Source organism: Eptesicus fuscus, chromosome 2, assembly GCF_027574615.1.
Source record: "Eptesicus fuscus isolate TK198812 chromosome 2, DD_ASM_mEF_20220401, whole genome shotgun sequence".
Classification (NCBI taxonomy): domain Eukaryota; kingdom Metazoa; phylum Chordata; class Mammalia; order Chiroptera; family Vespertilionidae; genus Eptesicus; species Eptesicus fuscus.
The window spans coordinates 46086381-46102628 of NC_072474.1; the positions used below are offsets into that span (position 1 = coordinate 46086381).

Consider the following 16248-nt stretch of genomic DNA (forward strand, 5'->3'; position numbering starts at 1 on the left):
AAGACCCAAAACGTGGAGGCATGGAACAGACTGATATACCTTGATGTGGGGTTTAGAATATGGGAAGAAATAAACCAAAGAACTTATATACTTATATGCATAGCTCATGGACACGAGCAATAGGTTGGTGAAGACCTGATGGGGAGAAGGGGAAGGGGCTGGGAGGAGGGGGATAAAAGAGGGATTAATGGGAGACATCTGTAATAATATCAACAATAAAAAATATCTATTAAATAAAATTAAAAGAAAAAATTAACATTTATGTTAATGGTAATGTCAATTTATTTTCTATTGTTTCATTTAGAAAATGTATACAGAGCATCTACTAGATGCCAAGAATAGTTATAAATGTCACAGTTCATATTTTGAATGCGTTTACATTTTTGGTTTGCTTTAAACCTAGCAATGTATATTAAATCAAAGGCATGTTATAAATATTGATGAAATACTGTTCAAAATAAAATTTTTTACCAAAGGTAAATTTACCTGACTTAAATTCTTCCTCACAATCTGCAATTCCATCTCTAGTGTTCTAAGAGTGGTTTCAAGTTCTCTGTTTATTTCAGTCTCTTTAATATATTGCTCTTCTTTTTTTATTAACTGTTCCCTATACTTTTCATATAATTGATCAGCTTTTTGTCTTTTCTCTTTTTCTTCTTTTAAGGTAAATCTGCAGTTAAATACACTTATCTTAAAATTCATTTGGTTAGAAAACAAAGAGTTCATTTTATGATCTTCTACATATGTTGGTTTATTATCCTTATAAAAAGTTTTATGTTCTTCATTTTTTTTTTCCTTTCTAGGTCTCTCTCTCTCTCTTTTTTTTTTTTAATTTCTCACTTCAATCTCTATACCTGAAAGGCAGCAATGAAAAATACATGCTGCTACTTAAGTAAATTTACTTAATAGTAACTCTGGTAAATATTGTTGGAAAGGAATTTTAGGAAATTATTCAGTGAAGTTAGAGTTGAAATTTTCCTTTTTTCCACAGTCCTATTTATTCCTCCATTAGGACAGATGATTTAGTTACTAATTAGAAAGAGAAATTGTTATTTATAAATGAGTTTATAAATTTACTAGAAATAAAGTTTTACCTTCACAAATATTACAGGTACTCCTAAAAATAATTTACAGTGTAAGTCAGCATCTGCAGATGTCTTTACACAAGACATATCCATTGACACTGTAATCCAGGACTAGTCTAAGGAGTCCAATATCTGTTACCCTAGACTTTTTTATGTTTCTTCTTTTGTAACACTTCAACTTATTTTGTTCATTATCTATTTTATAAGTCACTTGAAAATCCTTTGCAGAGGGAATTTCACTCATATGTGGAATCTAATGAACAAAATAAACTAATAACAAAATAGAAACAGATTCATAGATAGAAAACAGACTGACGGTTGTCAGAGGGAAGGGGAGTTGGAGGGCTTGGTGAAAAAGGCAAAGGGATTAAGCAAAAAACAAACCCTCATAGACACATATTTATGTATAGGGGAAATAAATAGTGATGGAAAAAAACTTGGGGTGGTGAACATACACTATATGGTTGATGTGTTATAGAATTGTTCACTGGAAACCTATATAATTTTATTATTCAATGTTACCCCAATAAGTCAATAATAAAGACAGACCTTGGAATTAATTTTATCCATAACAAAGATGCTGAATAAACTAATCAGTTACCACTTTCTGTTTTACTTTTCATCCTATAAGATTAAAGCTGCAAATTTTTTTTTTTAATTTCCGTCTTGAAAAAAATGGCTATTTCATATTCTATTGGTGGGAATTTAGATTAATATGAACTTTCTTGAGAACAATTCAGAAATATAGATTAAAGGCCTTTTCAAAAAGTTCTCATACTTTAATCAAATAATACTCTGTCAAATAATTTATTCATAAAGTACAGCAGAAGAAATATAGTCAATAATATTGTAATGACGATGTATGGTGCCAGATGGGTACTGAAAATATCAGGAAGAACACTTTGTAAAGTGTATGATCCTGGAACCACTATGCTATACAGCTGCAACTAATACAAAATAATATTGAATGTAAATTGTAATTTAAAAAAGAAAATAATTAATTCAGAATATATAATCAGAAATGTAGGAACAGATTTATATAAAAAACATTCCTGAAACCCTTAAATATAATACAGAATGAAAAACAACCAAAATTCAATTTGTTAAATAAATAAAATTTTCATATGGTGGACTGCTATATAATCATTCAAATGATGATTTGAAAGAATTTACATTAACATTACTAGAAGTATGCACTGTTAATAACTTGGTAAATTATTTCCAAGAATTGTATACTCCACAATACTAAAGAAGTGTTCTTCCCTATAAAATCCCCAAATGTCTTAGCAATTATAAAACTTCTGCATATCTGTAGAATAAGAATATTCAAATATTTCTTTACAACCAAGTTGTTCAATACCTCAAACTGCAGAGTTTTCCTTCTAATTCCACTTTTTGATGCTCTAACTGTGATTTTGTTGCTCTTGCTTCTGATAGCTTCTTGTATAGTCCACTAACCCTATTTTCCATTGTTTTCACTTTTTCTGTAAGTAATTCACATTGATTTTTCCCAAGTTCTATTGATCTTTCATATGAAAGAACTGCATTCTGGATTTTATATAAGTTATCTGAATCTGCATCAAAGAGAAAACAAAGATACAAATGAAATATATGAGTAATTTTTTGTGTATAAAGAGGACTATACATTCTCACACACATTCACACATTGAACAAACATATATTGAGTACCTATAGTGTGGAAGACATTACACTAAGCTCTGTAGATAAAACAGATAAGACACCTGGCTCTAATTTGGCTTAAAGTTTTGTAGAGGAGCAAGACAAATAAAATGATAATTATAAATTCAGATGGGTACTATAAAAAAACAGTTATATGGTCACATAACAGAACTCGATCAACACTAGGTCCAGGGAAGATTTCCCTGAAGAAGAGATGGCTACAATGTCAAACACAGAATGAGCAGGAAGCAATTAGACAAAGGAAGAAGGAGAGCATTCTAGACCATCTGCATGTGCCAAACAAAATTCTATTAAAATCTGCTTCTAGCAAGAGAGAGTAACAGGTTATGATTTCCTTCCTACCTGAAACAAGCAATAACAAAATAGACAAAAACATTAAAAACATATTTTCAAGACAACGTACTTCAGGCAATGAAGGACAATGATTCCTGAAACAAATGAAGTTGGTCTAATGTGTATCCCAGTTCACTCCCTTGAGAGAATTTCCAGGCCACAACACAGAGAAAGAACTGAGCTAGAGTCCACCAGACTCTTTGAGTTAGTTGAGAACTCTGGGGGTCTGGTGAAACCAAGCCAGATAGAGATCACAGGATGGAAAACTGGAGAGGAGGGGGAAGAAGAGAAAAAGAACCCTGGAGATCTACAGACGGTATTCAGCTGAGTAATTAGCAGTGAGTGCATACCCGGGAGGAGACCAGGGGAAAACACATTTGAAAAGAGGAGAGGGAAACAGTGCCTGGTGCTCACCTAGCACCAGGAATACTGTCTATTCCCATTAGCCAGGCTGTAAAACCTCAGAACTCACAGGACAATGAACAGAGTAGGCAGAAAAGTCTTGCCTCAGTAGTGGGGGGAATTAGCCCTCTGCAAGCACTGCTCTGGATTAACCTAACAAATCATAAGAGCAAGACTGAAGAGGATCAAACTATTTATAAGTAACTCAACCATATCCCAAAATAAAGCTCAAAAAGATACCTAGAGGCATGAAAGTTATTTTTTTAAACCAAATAGCACTTATAGAGATACATTATGTCAGACATAAAAAATACACTCAATAGAAATACATGCATATTAGACATCACAAAATAAAGAAATTAGTAAATTGGACATCAGTGACTTGAGAGAAAACTTCAAATGGCTAATATATAAATTCCTGAAGAAGCAGAAAGGAAAAACAAATATTTGAAGAAACAATGGCCATAAACTTTCTACAACTTAATGAAACTATAATCCCACAGATCTAGGAAGGATCTTCTAGGAGAGAAGAAATGAAAGTAAACTACTGTAAATTTGTTAAATTATATATGATATGATATAATATTACTTCAAGGTGCACTGTTATAACTTAAAGTCATTTACCTTTAACCAACCCTGAAGCAAACACTAATATAGCAAAAACAGTTAAAACTAAAAGCCAAAAAATGCAACTAAATCATAAAAATAACTTGATTAATCTAAAACAAGACAAAAACATAAGGGAACAAAGTAGATGGGACAAAGAGAAATCTAACAGCATGATGACAGATTCAAAACAACTAATAATAATCACATCAAATGAAAATGGTATAAAAACCTCAAGTAAAGGACAAATTGTCCAACTGGATAAAAAAGCAAGACACAACTATATGCCACCTGTAAGAAATGAACTTTAAAAGAAGGTCATGGTTTGATTCCTGTTCAGTGCACATGCCCAGGTTGCAGGATCTATCCCAAGTAGGGGGCATGCAGCAGGCAGCCAATCAATGATTCTCATCATTGATGTTTCTACCTCTCTCTCCCTCCTCCTTCCTCTCTAAAATCAATAAAAACCTATTTTTAAAAAGTAAAGACAATTTTTTTAGAAGCAAAGAAATAAGATATACAACACTAACACCTGACAAAAGAAAGCTTAGCTACAGTGGCTGTATTAATACCGAACAGATTTCCGAGTAAAATATAGTATCAGCAATTAGCAAGGTCACTGCATAATTTTAAGTTAATAAGCAGCAAAGCAATCCTAAATGATCATGCAACCTAATAGCAGCTTCGAAATACATGAAGCAATAATTGATAGAACTTCAAAGAGAAATAGGCAAATTCACAATGAAGGTCTGAGATTTCAAACAGTAAGTGACAGAACGAGTAGCCAGAAAATCATCCAGCGTATAGTAGACTTGAACACCACCATTCTCTCCAATACCCATGGAGTAAAGAGAAGTAATAGCTGAGTTTTAAACATGATGAGATCCAACTGTTTAAAATATATAATAATTATGGTTGCAATGTAGACCAAGATTCCAGAAAGTGAAATAGTAGAAAAAACAGCTCTGAGTTTATTCCAGTATTCTAGGAGGGAACTCTTCGAAGCCTTGGGTGAAGGTGTCAGAGACAAGCAGGGTCAAGAAACATGCTAGATGTCGCTATTCTCACTGAGAAAAGTCAGTAGAAATCATTATAGCTCTTTGGCTGAGTGCATACAATCGCTCTCATTTTATTTTAATATGAAGCATATTTCCGGGATAAATAGCTCAATAATACATTCTCTGTGGTGCACAACTAGACAAGGTACCATATATTATCACAGTTTATATAAAAAGGCTTTATATTTATATAATGGTGCTACCTTTACAATCCTTACGAAGTTGTTTAATTAGCAACATGAAATTCTCATAATTGGGGTAAGGTGACAGGCAAAGCTCTGAAATTGCTTCAGATGACTGAGTTAAGCAATCAAGGTCATCCATGGAGTTCATTTTCTCTTTGACCTAAAAGTAAAGAATACTGTTTTTCAAAATGGCCCCAAATATTTTAATATACACTAAGTATACAGAGGTGATCAATATCCACCTTTTCATAAAAGCAAAATCATAGCTATACTTAAAAGAATTGACTTTTATCAAAAAAGTACTTTTATGAATAACTACTGTTTTCCAAATTACTTTTTCTTTCTTTTTTTTTTGAAAGATTTAGACTTCTTTATTTATTTATTTATTTATTTATTTTTTAATTTCTCCAAATTACTTTTTTAATTAAAATGTCTCTACAACAAAAGGAGATTCCTATTTTTTTCACTATATCTTTTCTAATGTATTTTTTACTACAGATAATATTTTTGGTAATATATTTTTTACAATACCTTGCACTCTTCGTGAGATATTTCCTTTGAAGATCTAAAAAAAATCAAGCAATTCTTTTCAGGCAAACATTAAATACTTAAAATACAAAGACTATCTAAAGCTATTGTTTCTTATATAAAATTTCTGCATTTATAATTAATTTTCTATAAGGAAAATTAAAAAATAAATAACATTATGGGACAAATAAAATATATTACTAATAATATTAAAACAAAGTTTTAAATTTAGGTCAAGCTGACAAAGAAAAAGGAAAAGCTTGTTTATCATTTGCATTATTTGTTAGGAAAAATTAATACACCAGGTTTTTGTTTGTTTTGTTTTTTGTATTTTTCAATGAAAACAAACTTTTACCAGCACTAAGAACTGTTTGGAAAGTATGACTTAAGTCCTAAAATAAAGGAAATCCTTTTTTAATAGCCATTATAATTATTTTCTGAGGACTTACTATGCAAGTATTGTGTATTATTATAAGCACTTTACAGATATTAAGGGCTTTTAAATACTCACACAAATTCTGGGAGGAAGGCACTATTTTCAGATTTTACAAAGCAAGAAAATGAGCCACAAAAAAAAAGGCTAAATAACTTGCCTAAGCCCATACAGCTGTCCAGAATCTAAACCCAGGAAATCATGCTTCAAAACATTTGTTTCACAATATGTCTTAAAAGTAATATTTATTTTAAGTTTTTTAAATACTCTGATAGCAAATAAATTTATATTAGTATTATTCCATTTCTAGTATAAATAATAATTTCTGAAAATTACACATATTTTTAAAAAATAAAAACTTTATACCTGGCAATATTAGAAAGATGCTTTCAATAGAGATTTGCTTTTTCTAAATAAATTCATCAATAGGCATTCATTCAACTATTTGACTGTTTATTTATGCATTGGACATATACTTATTGAGCTCACAGTATGTGTCAATGACACCTTTGAAAAAGAAAGCATGGTTTTTATACTTTAGAAATTTATAATCTAAAAGTAAAAATCTGTGATAGATTGTTACCAGCTTACTTTTCTATTGCACATAAATAAAATCTTCCCCTTTTCCCCAGAATCTATAAAACTATTAAGTTAATATAACCTAATACTTTAGGGTACCTGACAAAATCATAGCAATTTATGACGATACTGTCAAAAACACTGTAATATCTAGAATTATTAAGGAATGATTAAATTCAATTCAGTATGGTCTCCATGTTGGCATATTTGTTATTATATAATTTTTAAAGTCTGTTTAGGAGAGTATAACTTTTAAGTAATTATCTGCATATTCAGTACATGATAGTTTAATCTTTAAAGTATAATGTAATATAACCAACTAGAGGCCAGGTGCATGAAATTCATACATGGAGGACATGGTGTCCCTCAGCCCAGCCTGCACCCTCTCCAATCTGGGACCCCTTAAGGGATGTCCATCCACCCGTTTAGGCCCGATCCCACTGAGATCGGGCCTAAATGGGTGGTCGGACATCCCTCTCACAATCCAGGACTGCTGGCTCCCAAATGCCCTCCCCTGCAGGCCTGGTCCCCCGCAACTGTCCTCCACTGCAGGCTTGGTTCTCCCCCCAACTGCCCTCCTCTGCCGGCCTTGTCACCCCCAACTGCCTTCCTCTGCTGGCCTGGTCACCCCTAACTTCCCACTACTGCCCTCCCCTGCAGGCCATCTTGTGGTGGCCATCTTGTGGCAGCCATCTTGTGTCCACATGGGGGCAGCCATCTTTGACCACGTGGGGGCAGCCATCTTGTGTCTTGATGTGATGGTCAATTTGCATATTACTCTTTTATTAGATAGGATAGCTAAAACTTGAAAATGCAAATAAACTTAAATTCAATAAATATATCCTTCTCTACTGGATCTTTTCCAGCAATACACAACCATACTGTAAAGTTCCCATCTTAAACTAAGAAAAGAAAGAAAACTCCCTTGAACTCACATTTGTCTTCCATCATCATCCATTTTTCTATTGCCTTTCCCAGTAAAAATTCTCTAAGAAGCTGTTTACACTTCTTTGTTACAGTCTGGCTTCCATGGAAGCTATTTATTTATTAAAAATGCTCTTTGTCAGTCACTTGTCCTTATATTAACCTTTCAACATCATTCAATATAGTTGAGAATTACATATCTTGCCTTGGCCTGTATACTACATTATGCTATTTTATTTCCAGTAAAAGTAATCAATGCTAATATTCCATTACCGAGAGATAAAAAAAAGTAAAGATTTCACCATTTTCCATCTTGATCTATTTCACTTAAACTGCTATAATTCACTTGAAGTACACTTGGTGATTATAGTTAACAATACTGTATTACATATTTGAAACTTGTTATGAGAGTAGATGTAAATGTTCTCACCACAAAAAAGAAATGGCAGTAATTATGTGAGGTGATGGAAATGTAAACAAATGCTTCTGTGGTAATCATTTAACAGCATAAAAGTGTATCAAATGAGCACACAGTAGACCTTCAACATATACAATGTTATATGTCAACTACATCTTAGCAAAGTTGGAAAATATTTAGAAATTTAAAAAAATAAACATAGCTCAAAAGTGGCACTGATCCAATTAGTCATGATTTTTCTTTGAGAATAAAATTGTTTGATGTATTTTGTATAATTTAATCTTAATATAAAAAGCTAGATTTACCAACAGAAAAGGAGAAAGAGTAAATGCATTCATAAGAATATTATTATTATATGCCTTCAAAAATGTATAAAAAAGACTTAACTTTCCCCTGAGAGGTTATTATAGGAGTTGAGCCTGAGCCTCTAAGAGTACCAAAAACAAAAACAATACTAAATTATTTTTTAAAATATAGTTATGCAAAAAATTATTCTGGTTAACACTGCATCTAAAGAGAAAGAGGAATCTTCCTGAGAGCAATTATTAATTCCTCTTGACCCAATCCTCAAAAATAAGTCTCTAATTATAGAATATAAAATAGTTTTCATTTTGAACATAGTTGATTGAAGGCAACTTTTAAACAGAAAATATTTGGTTAAAATTGTCTCAAATTTAGAAAACGATTAACAAGTAGCTATGGGGGAAAAGAAGCCAACAGAACCAATTTTAAATGTGTTTAATCAGTGATCATGAACCTCAATCATCAATCAAGCAATGTCAGCTGCTTCCTTCTGAAAGAAAGCCAATCAGAGACAATCTTATTTGAAAAAACATGCCTCAGAGTGCCAGCCAATCAAAACCCATCTCACCTAATTAATCATGCTGCTTCAGATGATGTCAACCCACTTAGGCCTCTGAAAGTCTACTAGTCTTTAAATCCAACCTCTCCAAAAACCATATATAAGAAGAGCAGGCTTCTCTTAGAAAAGAGTATGCCTGCCCATCATAGCTCTGTTATTATAGTGAGCAAAATATTCCAACTTCGTCTTTTTATTTCATATATTGAGGGCTCACATTTGTTAAAGTCCTAGAATAATTTACCACTGTTCCATTTTCTATTTCTTAATATATGAAGCTTGCTATTTCTTTGATCCATTTTACCATAATTAAAACTACTATAAATATCAATTATAAAATGGTGAGTATCCACCATATTTGGCTTTAGTCCCTAAATGGAAAAACACTCATAGGAAAAACAGAGCTTATTTCAAAAGGCCAAAATAATATTTAAAATGCACATAATTGACAAGTAAAATTGTCAGAATGATTCCACATCAAACTTGTTTATTGCTTAAGTTAAAATTAGCATAAGTTTTAAAACAATACAATAAGTCAAACTCACTCCATTCACTCAGTAAATATTTGTGCAGTACTGTATCCCAGGACCTTTCTAAGCACTGAGGCTGTATGGCAGTGAACAGACAAAAATCCTAGTCATGAGAGTGAAGTAAACACACAATAACAATAAACTAGATAGACAAAATATACAGAATGTTAGAAGAGAAAAACTAAAGCAAAGAAATACAATTTTGATATGTTGTGGGGGAGGGGAGAGCAAAATATTAGGCTGGCCCAAAAGTGGCTTTTAAGTAAAGAACTAAAGGAATGAAAAAAGTGTGCATGAGGATATCTGAGGGAAAAGCTTTCCAGTTAGAATCAACAGCAAGTACAGAGTTATGCAAATAGCATAGTCAATATCATAATGAATATGAATCTTGAAGTATACTGTTCTTCCAGCTGACCAGTAAGAATAATTGCTTTTCTAACGGATGATGTATTAATGTTTCACTATATAATTATAAATTAATCCTCTTCTAATTAACTTAATTTTTCTGAGTTTAATGATTGTTAACACTCTAGAACAATACTAAAGTTAAAAAAAAGACAAACAAGTCTACCTGTCCATCTGATCAACCGCATGCATACTTGCACTTCTACTTAACAACAATTCCACCATTTGTTCTTTGTTTTCACTTTTAGCAAGTGAAAGTGGTGTGAGGTCATCCTGCAAAGCAGCAAAAAACAATTTACAATTTATAAAATTACATATATCCACACTGAATTTTAAAACTTTTATAATAAAAGATCCTCTGAACTTAAACATATAATATAGAAAGTAAATAAAAATCTGTTGCCGACTGCTCCTTTTCTTTAAAATGCCCTCCTCTCCCTCTTCAACAGATCAACTGCAACATCATTCTCCAAAATTGACTTCAAACATTTATAGTAGAGGTTCCAAGAATATTTGTTCCTGACCTAGTATTTGTTGTGGTATACTGGCATTATTTTAGCACCTGTGGATGCTGCTTCCTGTTCCCACTTGCACTCACCCAGCTCCCCCTGCTGGGTACCAGGTCTCCTCCTCCCACCCATCCCCAGCAGCACCCATTTCCTAAGCCCCAGCCTGCATAGCAGCCAGTCCCCAGCATCACTTCACTCCCCTAGGCCTTCAGTCCTTTGTGGGCTCTGAGCTTACCACCCACTCACAAGCACCAATAAGAAATCCTTCCTTCTGGGGTGGAAGGGTAGCTGGCAGAGAGAGCTTTTCATGAATATCGCATTTCTCCAACCCTCCCTGATTTGGCTTTGGAGTTGTTTCCATAGTGATGGGGCCTGATATATTGCAGTCAGTATATGTATGTGAGAAAGAAAATGCCTGTGGCTAAAGTAAAGATGTATCTCAAATATTTTATAAATAAACTTATTTGATCTATACCTTGTTTTTCACTTCAATATTCGCCATGCATGAAATCAGCTTTTCCACTATAGCCATATTTTGACCAAGGACAGCATAGTGGAGAGCAGTGTTGCCATCGATGTCCATTACATCTGGATCAGCACCATGGTCTAGCAGAAGAGCTGCACATTCTTCTTGCTGGCACTGTACAGCCTGACAATATTATGCCAAGAAATAGATTGTAAATTCTAGGAATTCAAATTAAGCATTCCACAAGCTTCCCCAATTACTTATAGTTAAGGGAGATAAACTCTTTTTCATTCTAAACAATGAAATCAAATCCATCTCGTGTCGACATAGTTGGCTACTACATACCTTCACCAGCGCTGTCTTGTTTTCGTTGTCACAGAGGTTCAACAGGCATTTCCTGCCTACTAGGAGAGTCACCACCTCTGGATGGCCATTGGCACAGGCCAAATGTAAAGCAGTCCTATGAAAGTGAGAGGACTCTTTAGGAACTAAGAATGCACTAACTCAAAGCATTCAATTATTCATGCAATTGTAAACATGTATCCCTATGCCTTCAGAACAAATATTAGTTTTCTTCTGTAGACCGTACAATATTTATTAGTTCTCGTTACTCACCACATTAATGAAGGAGAAGCCAATTTGAAGAGAGAAAGCGTGACCTGGGAATTCAACTCGACATGGGTCTGATCCTATTGTAACTCTTTTTTGCATTAGCTATCACTTGGCCTTCCTGTGCCCCAATTTCCTCATCAACAAAACGAGGATAAAAATAGTAGTGATCACATAGAATACCATCGTTTGTTTAAATAACAAGCTAAGCAAAGTTTATTACAGTTCCTACCACACATAAAGCTCAATAATTATTAGATAATATTACCATTATTACTATTACTATGACCTTACAAAGACAACATTTCAATTAAGCAAAATGATATCATATCTACTTTGTGGATATGTCTTAAGGATCACAAGAACATGGTATTTCCATAATTCTAAGGTGCTTATTCTCTCTCTCTTTTACATCTCTGACATTGGAATGCAATTTATAATTCAGAATGTCTTACAACTATAATTGGCAGCATTTTTTTAAATTCTTATTGGTACATAAAATACTGGGCATCATACCATCCATGGTATACAACAGACCTCTTGCAGTTCTAGCCATACGGTTGATATGTAAATAAATTTTAGTTCTAAGAGTCTTTGAGGAAAAAGGGGGAAAGAGGACTGAGAGAGCAAAACAAGCATTTTTTTAAAGTAATTCTTTGATTTTCAAGAAATTTTAAGTCAAAGAAAACTCAGGATTCAAAAGAATAGGGATGGCTCATTTTGTTTAATATTTAGATTTATGGATTGTATGGGAATCAAATATTTCCAATGATCAATATTAGTATTTAATACTATTATAATTTTCAAAAGGACAGGTAAAGATTAGCTTTGACTATTTCCTAACTTCAGAAATATTTTTAGTTGAAGGGAAGGAGAAAAAGCTTCAACTTTGATTAGGTCCTAATACTTCCACTCTAAATTTCTCATTTTGTTCACTCTGGGCAAATGAAGATATTTTTTTAAATATATTTTATTGATTTTTTTTTACAGAGAAGAAGGGAGAGAGATAGAGTTAGAAACATCGATGAGAGAGACACATCGACCAGCTGCCTCCTGCACACCCTCTACTGGGGATGTGCCTGCAACCAAAGTACATGCCCTTGACTGGAATTGAACCTGGGACACTTCAGTCAGCAGGCCAATGCTCTATCACTGAGCCAAACCGGTCAGGGTGCAACATGAAGATTTTAAGGATGAAAGAGGCCTTAAAGACAGATTGAAAGGATCCTGAGTAGAATATGTCTGCTACATAATAGATATTCAGGTTATATTTCATGTACAAATGGATTGAAAGAATGGGTAAACATAGTGGGAGAGTTCAGTATTTTTTAAAGAAAAATTTTATAAAGCAGAGTGATACTTCTTCAATAATAATAATCACTTATATTTCCTATTTTTGATTTTTATTTTCACAAGCACACAATTACAATGATTAATCTATAATAGTTTAAATATTACATGTAAGAAAGCTATATAAAGTAAAAATCATATGTATATGATTAGATTTATACATACACTTTACAGGCACAGATAAAAAGATTCCCTTTACTTCTGAAGAAGCTAAAAGTTAACAGAAGATACCAACCCTCAAAAACAGAAATTGATAAATTATTTTTATCTGTGCAAGATTCATATTACTTCTCTTCCCCAGGATTATTTCACTCATAATAATATTACATTTGCTAGAATTCCTATCCATGTTCATTGTAGAAATTACATTTTTTTCTTGCACTGCAATAGTGCCTTATTATTATTTTGTTATCTTCACTTGAGGATATGTTTTTATTGGTTTTAGAGGGAGAGAAGAAGAGAGAGGGAGAGAAAGAAACATTGATGTGAGAGAGAACACTGAAGTGAGAGAGAAACATCAATCTGTTGCCTCCCACACACACCCCAACTGAGTATTGAACTTGAAACCTGGGTATGTGCCTGACCAGGAATCAAACCCACGGCCCTTTGGTGCATGGGACAAAGCTCCACCCAACTGAGCCACAGGGGCCAGGGCAGAAATCATTTTTTGTTTTTGTTTTAAGAAAATTTCACTTATAATACAAATGCTCAGAAATAAACATCACATTTTACACATATGTTCAGCTAATATAAGATCATAGTATAATATACATAGTGTGTATGTATAACCAAACTCATTTATTCTTAATTCATTGCTACTTGAAGCAGTGCTGAGAAAAACAAAGTGTATATAATTTATCTCATTATTTTATAAACATATTTTAGTATCAATGGAATCATTGGGTACAGGGAACATATTTATTTAGCACCAAATTGCCTATTTCCAAAGTAAAATGCAACTTAAACTTTAAGCAGCTGTATAAGGACCATTGTTGGTCATCTTCACAAACTTTATGGATGGAAAACATTATTTCACTCCTTTTTTAATTTAAATTCCTTTTCTTACCAGGGCCACTAAATATTTTTTCCTTTGTCTATTGGTCACTTCTAGATAAGCAAAAAGTACTCTTTCCACTTTCCACTTTCTCTTGTTGATTTCAAAGACTTCTCTGTAAAAGAAGTCATATTTTTTCTCTGATATACATATCTATATATTACATATTTTACAAGTACATTTTCTTAATATTATTTTCTAACAGACAGAGGTTTTTTTTATATTGCTCAATCAACATAAAAAATGTGAAAATAGGCATTTGTGTTTTCTTCTGGCACTTTTCTCATTTCGTATATTCAAAACATTCAATCTGGAACTTTTCGGGGGGAGATAGAAATCTAGCTAGTTTTCTCCAAATATTTAACAGGTTATTTCTCTACCATTTGTACGCAATTCACCCTTTCCTACAAACATGACATATCACCAGTGTCAAGTTCTAAAATCTTCCATATATTTGGGTGTTTGGTCATTTTCAATTCTGTTCCAATCATTTACTATCTTTTCAGCTGTTAATAAACAAATAATTTGTGGAAAATTATAGCACATGTTGATGTCTACAAAAATGTTCTTCATTTCATCACAACAATAAAAGATAACCTGTGTAACTCAAAAACTTTTAAACTATATTTAATTGGTTTGTAAAACTGATAAACAAGGGAAGAGCACACATTCTGAGAAAGTGAGTCTTCCTAATCAGGACCACAGCCAGCTTCCCACTTCAGTTACTTCGGAGTTTCCTCCACACAGAATATAGGCGTACAATGGTTATCAGATTTTATCCAAAGAACTTTTAGCCCAGAAGTTGACCTATGATGGGAATTATTTCTCTCATTATGCACTTTTCTACAGTACATAACATTATGGTCTAAAAAGTGAACATCAAAAATAAAATGCTGTATACATACTTAATTTCGTTTCTATTTTGATATTTAGTTACATCGCTTTACAATTGTCAATAGAGTGCTCTATCAGGGGAATTATGAGTGGGCCCTAAAGCTTTTTTTTTTTTTTTTGCTGCTCCTAAAGTTGGCCTGAGGGCTAGACCCAACCTAAGGTCCCCACCGCAGGCCGCGGGCCGGCCGGGAGGGACAACAGCCCAGCTCCTGGTGGACAGGAGGGCTGCGACCCCCGCCCTCCCCACCCTCTGCTGAGCCCTGAGCCGGCAGGTGAGCGCTTCTCCCAGGTGAGCGCCTCCTCCGGGCTGACCCAAGGCCGCGGGCCTCGCAGGCCCAATTACCTGCTCATCTTGTCTCTGTCATCCACGCCATGTTTCTGGAGCAACAGCATCTCCTCCACTTTTGCTGCGTCGCCCACGCTGGCGGCCTTGTGCATCTTGCCCAGGTCTTTGTTTTGGATGAGGTCCCCGGGCCCTCCGTCTCCAGGTCTCCCGCGCTGCTCCTCCCGTAGCCTAAAGACAACACCTCGGCCTCCTGTCAAAGGTGAGTATCCTCTTCAGGGCAGAGAGCTTGGTCCCCTCCGCTTTCCGCGCCTCCGGAACCCAACACTCTCTCTCAAGACAAGCCAACCGCCTGGGCCACAACCCTTCAGAAGGACCGTTCAACGGTTTAGAACCTCTGGGTCCAGAACCAGAGTCACCAAGCGCCGCTGTCCAACTGCTGCCCTCGCTGAGCATGCGCACAGATGCCCACAGGCCGAGGTGCCCAAAGATGCTCTATCTAAAGGGGAACCTGGGGGACCCATCTGGTAACAAAGAAGAAAGGAAAGTCTGGTCTTCGGCAGCATTCTTTGAACCTCTCTAACAGCTTAGAATGGTTCCAGCTAACACCTGCTATCCAAACAAACAAAAACAACAAAGATGCTCAAAGGGTAACTCTCCTGCAAAGGTCTGGGCTACAGTGTGAGCCCCCATAGGTTTTCCAGTGTGGGGGGACTGCTGCCGGTGACTAAATCCAGGAGGCCCAGCTGCCAGTACAGGGTGCTCATAATCGGAATGGTGGCTGAGCATGCAAGCATATGTATCTAAACAAACAAACAAAGCACTGTAACTTTCAAATCCAAGTGTAAATTAACAGGAAAACTCAGCAATCTGGATCAGCCAGGGAAACCTGGGAGCAAAGTCAATCATGACTATAAGACAAGTGGGACCAGTTTCAATGGCAAGTCTGCAGCGACAGAATCAGTGGAAAAACCAGAAAGATTGCAATGTCCTTTTTTACCTTTCTTTCCATCTCACTTGTGAAAGAGGGTTATCTC

General features: G+C 34.6%; 1 protein-coding gene across 1 annotated transcript in view; it reads right to left on the reverse strand.

The window, feature by feature from the left end:
- LOC103293904 (ankyrin repeat domain-containing protein 26-like) overlaps positions 1-15667 on the reverse strand; it is a 36863-nt gene extending 21196 nt beyond the window's left edge. The window contains exons 1-10 of the mRNA XM_054721802.1: positions 15561-15667; positions 15272-15442; positions 11367-11481; positions 11031-11204; positions 10213-10319; positions 7010-7060; positions 5902-5935; positions 5389-5530; positions 2446-2659; positions 487-670 (exon numbers count right to left, since the gene is read on the reverse strand). Coding sequence (XP_054577777.1) covers positions 487-670; positions 2446-2659; positions 5389-5530; positions 5902-5935; positions 7010-7060; positions 10213-10319; positions 11031-11204; positions 11367-11481; positions 15272-15442; positions 15561-15667 — 1299 coding nt within the window. The remainder of the gene's footprint in view (positions 1-486; positions 671-2445; positions 2660-5388; positions 5531-5901; positions 5936-7009; positions 7061-10212; positions 10320-11030; positions 11205-11366; positions 11482-15271; positions 15443-15560) is intronic.
- Between the last annotated feature and the right edge of the window lie 581 nt (positions 15668-16248).